Source organism: Nannospalax galili, unplaced genomic scaffold (genome assembly GCF_000622305.1).
Source record: "Nannospalax galili isolate Female #2095 unplaced genomic scaffold, S.galili_v1.0 scaffold44, whole genome shotgun sequence".
Taxonomy (NCBI): domain Eukaryota; kingdom Metazoa; phylum Chordata; class Mammalia; order Rodentia; family Spalacidae; genus Nannospalax; species Nannospalax galili.
Window position 1 is genome coordinate 4776339 of NW_008355789.1, and position 4229 is coordinate 4780567.

The window sequence follows — 4229 nt, forward strand, 5'->3', positions numbered from 1 at the left end:
CTCTCCAGGGCTTTCTTCTGAGAACTCTCTCCACCGTGCTCTCTCCAGGGCTTTCTTCTTGCTTGGAATCTGTATCTGACACTTGTTGAAGTCACTCTTGCAACTCACTGGAACATGGATGTGATCATCCTGTGAGAGACTCTGGCCATGCTCACACATAACTCTTGTATCTTCCACCTGGCTGGCAGCACCTGTAAATAGACCAACTTTGAGGCACAGCCTGGTTTTAAGGATGTGAAAACGTGTGTTTTAGAACTGACAAAATATGACACTTCAAATACGTTTCTTTTTTGGGGTGAAGGGCAGGGAAGGAGGGGAAGAAGGTGCTTACGTAAGACTGGCATGGTTGGGCGAGACAGTAGTATATACCAGAGGGGCAGTGTGCCTCAAAGAAGGGTATGACTGGCTCTGGCAGAGGACACAGACAGAACTAGCCAGCTGGGGGTACAAGGGGTGTCCTTGGAAAAGACGGAATGGAAAAGAAGAGGGAAGACCAGGGATGAAGATAGTTCAAAGATGACAAGTCAAATGCCCCACGCCTGTGGTCCTGGGGGCTCCACAGCACAATCACAAGACTTCCCCAGGATGGATGCTACCATCGGACAAGGAGCATCATCCCTCCTGTAGGTATTCAACACAGCTGGCCCTTCACATCTGAGGGTTCCACACCTGCAGATTCAATCAACCGTGTGACATTAGCTTTACTTGTCCACTTGACACAACCTAGAATCTCCTGGGAAGACAGACAGTCTCCATGGAGACCTGTCTGCACTGGGTTGGCCTGTGGGTATGTCTGTGGAGGGTTGTTTCGATGTGGACCCAGCCCACTGTGGGCAGCACCACTCCCTAGGTAGAGGGTCCTGAGCTGGACGAGTGGAGAAATCAAACTGAGCTCAGGCAAGCGAGCCAGCAAGCATGCATTCATCTCTCTCTGCTCGTGACTGTGGGTGTGATGTGGCCAGCTGTCTCAGGTTCCTGCTGCTGTAATGTCCCCTAAGCAATGAACAGTAATCCGGAACTGTGAGTTAAAATAAATCCTTTCTCCCTTAAGTTGCTTTTTTTAAAAATCAGGGTAATTTATCACAGCAACAACAACAACAAAAATAGAATGAGAACAAACTAAAAATTGAAATATTGGGAAAGTTTGCATTGTCTGAACATACCCATACTCTTCTTGTCATGATCCCATAAACAATATAGAGTAAGAGCTTGTAACAGTCTTTATGCTGTAGTAGGTTTTATAAACAATCCAGAGATCATTGAAGCATATGAGGGAATTGTGTGGGCTTTGTGAAAACGCTATTCCATTTTCCATAGGGGACTTAACTGTCTGGGGATTTGGTATCTATAGGGGGATCCTAGAACCAGCCCCCTCTGGATACCCAGGCCTGACTATGTGTGTTTGGTGATTGAGTGAGTGGGCTCATACATGAATGAATGAAGAAATAGATGCATGAGTCTGGGTTTTCTGTGGCCCAAGATAACAGCTGCTCTTTCCCCACTTGTCACCCCAGAGAAACTGGAGAGCGAGAAGCTCAATGTGGCGGAGGTCACCCAGTCTGAGATTGCTCAGAAGCAAAAGCTGCAGACCGTACTGGAGAAGATCAACGAGACCCTGAAGCTTCCTCCCAGGAGCATCAAGTGGAACGTGGACTGTGAGTTGTGCGGAGGACTGAGAGATGGCATTGTAGTCTCCACTGTGTCCCCACCATCCCTAAGCTGTAGGCCCTAGGTACAAAGTCATTTCTCTTTGAGAGGCACCCCTCCTGAGAAAGACAACTTGCTGTACATCTCCTCAGACCCTGGGGGTGAAAAAGCAAAATGTCAAAATCAGTGTCCCTTTGTGAAGGTTTTCGGTGGCAGCTGCATGTCTGATTGGGTCAGGGAGGAAACAGTACGTTCCTAGAACCACTTCTGAGACTCACACAAGCCTACTCAACAGCCTACTGAGAGCTCTACTTCCTCCAGCTGTTGAGGCCAAAGGCCACAGGACTTGGCTGTCTCCAGAACCCCAGACCCTGTCATTTCTACTGTGCTTACCAGAAGGAACAGAGATGCAGCTGTGGTCGAAAGCACTAGAACAGGATTTTTTTTTAACGTTTTATTTATTATAATTATTATTAATGTGTGTGTACATATATACGTGATATGGGGGGAGGGAATATGCCACAGCGCATAGCTGTCAGAAGACAACTTTGTGGAGTGATTTCTTTCCTTCCACCTTTACATGGGTTTGGGGGATCTAACTCAGTTCTCCAGTCTTTCCAACAAGCACCTCATCCTACTGAACCATCTTGCCGGCCCCCTAAAACAGAATTTTTAAGTTCAGCTTTTCACAGCTGGTGTAGCTCAAAGATTTTGGAAAGTACAGTCCATTCATTCTTTGGCTGCCTCAGGAACCTGCCATAGGGTCTAAGATGAAATTAATGGATCTAACTCAGATCAGCATAAAGTCAGCAGGTCAGGGGACTCCCGTAATGGCAGCGTACCTCCTGTCAGGGAGCCCACTGATTGTGCTCTTTATAAAGAAAAAAAGTAAAGGTTTTTAACAGTATAAATAAAATGATCAGACAGTGTTTTACTTTAAAGTGTTAGAGATTAAGTACCATGTTTTATTGCATTTAACTTATATGACTTAAAATAGATCTCCTGGCTGGGCATGGTGGCACATGCCTTTAATCCCAGCACTTGGGAGGCAGAGGCGGATCTTTTGAGTTTGAGGCCAGCCTGCTCTACATAGTGAGTTCCAGGACAGCTGGGGCTACAGGGAGACCCTGTCTCAAAAAGACCAAAAAAAAAAAAAAGCTTTCAAATTTGAAAAGGAATCCCACCTTCTCTATTTAGTGACCACATAGCTGGCCGCAGCAGCCTCCTCTTCCCATTTCTGACATGTGACATTGTAGTCAGAATGCCAAGTACCTCCTTCAGCATAATTATCTCCTTTGCTGGCACAGAACTGTGTGATAATCTAGGAACAGGACATTCTCTGCCCAGCTGGAGACACTTGAAGGCAGAGGAGGGAGGCCCTGGGGACCAGAAGCTACCCTTCTAGGTGGCTCTATTTCCCTGTGGCCCCTGGAGAATGCAAATAGTACTCACAAAAGGGGAAGTGGAGCTGGGAAGATGGCCCTGTTGGCGAGGTGCTTGGTGCACAAGCATGGGGCCCTGAGTTTGATCCCCAGTACCCACATAAAGAAGCAGGGAGCAGCACCATGCTGCTGTGCTTAGAGCACTAGGAGGTCGAGACAGGAGGAGCCTTGGGACTTGCTGGCCAACCAGGCTAACTGAGTCTGTGAACTCCAGGTTCAGTGAGAGACCCTGTCTCAAAAAACAAGGTGGAGGGATAGAGAGATAGCACAGTGGTTATAGCACTTGCTGGTCTTTCAGAGAACCTGAGTCCAATTCCCAGCAACCAGGTCAGGCAACTCACAACCACCTGTAATTCCAGTTCCTGGGGAATCCAACATCCTCTTCTAGCCTCTGCTAGTACCCGTTCTCAATGTGACATTCCCACAGACACATGTGTACACATAGTTAAAAATATAAAATCTTAAGAGTGAGGCGTGGTGGTACATGCCTTTAATCCCAGCACTCAGGAGGTAAAGTCAGGTAGATCTCTGTGAGATTGAGGCTAGCCTGATCTACATAGTGAATTCCAGGTCAGCTGGGGCTGGCTACAGGGAGACTCTATCTCAAAAAATGAATAAATAAATAAAATCTGGAGAGATGGCTCAGAAGTTAAGAACACTGGCTACTCTTGCAGAAGACCCAGGTTTGATTCCTAGCACCCACCTGGCAACTAACAACCATCCATAACTCCAGTATCAGGGTATCCTACAACCTCTTCTGGTCTCTGCAAGGCGGATTGCATGCATGGGTGTGCTTGCATACCTGCAGACAAAATATTCATACACATCTTTTTTTTTTTTAATTATTTAATAACCACATGATTAGAAGCATTTCATTACAGCGTTAACATATTCAATAACAATTTCCAGAGCAAAGATGCTTCTCTTTCAAAATTAGCTGTAATTTTTGAGGTTCACAGTTAAATTAATACAGTTATACAATATTGAACTCAGTATAACCCTTATAAGACATAAAATTGAATGAGGTTTTAACTTTTTTTTTAAATTACAACATAGAATAAGTAGATGGCTATGAAACATCTTAAAAGATGTTCAACATCACTAATAATCAGGGAAATGCAAATTAAAACCACTTTAAGA

General features: G+C 45.4%; 1 protein-coding gene across 1 annotated transcript in view; it reads left to right on the forward strand.

Moving 5' to 3' along the window:
• Parva (parvin alpha) overlaps positions 1-4229 on the forward strand; it is a 189045-nt gene that overhangs the window by 149512 nt on the left and 35304 nt on the right. Inside the window, exon 5 of the mRNA XM_008853493.3 lies at positions 1515-1655. Coding sequence (XP_008851715.3) covers positions 1515-1655 — 141 coding nt within the window. The remainder of the gene's footprint in view (positions 1-1514; positions 1656-4229) is intronic.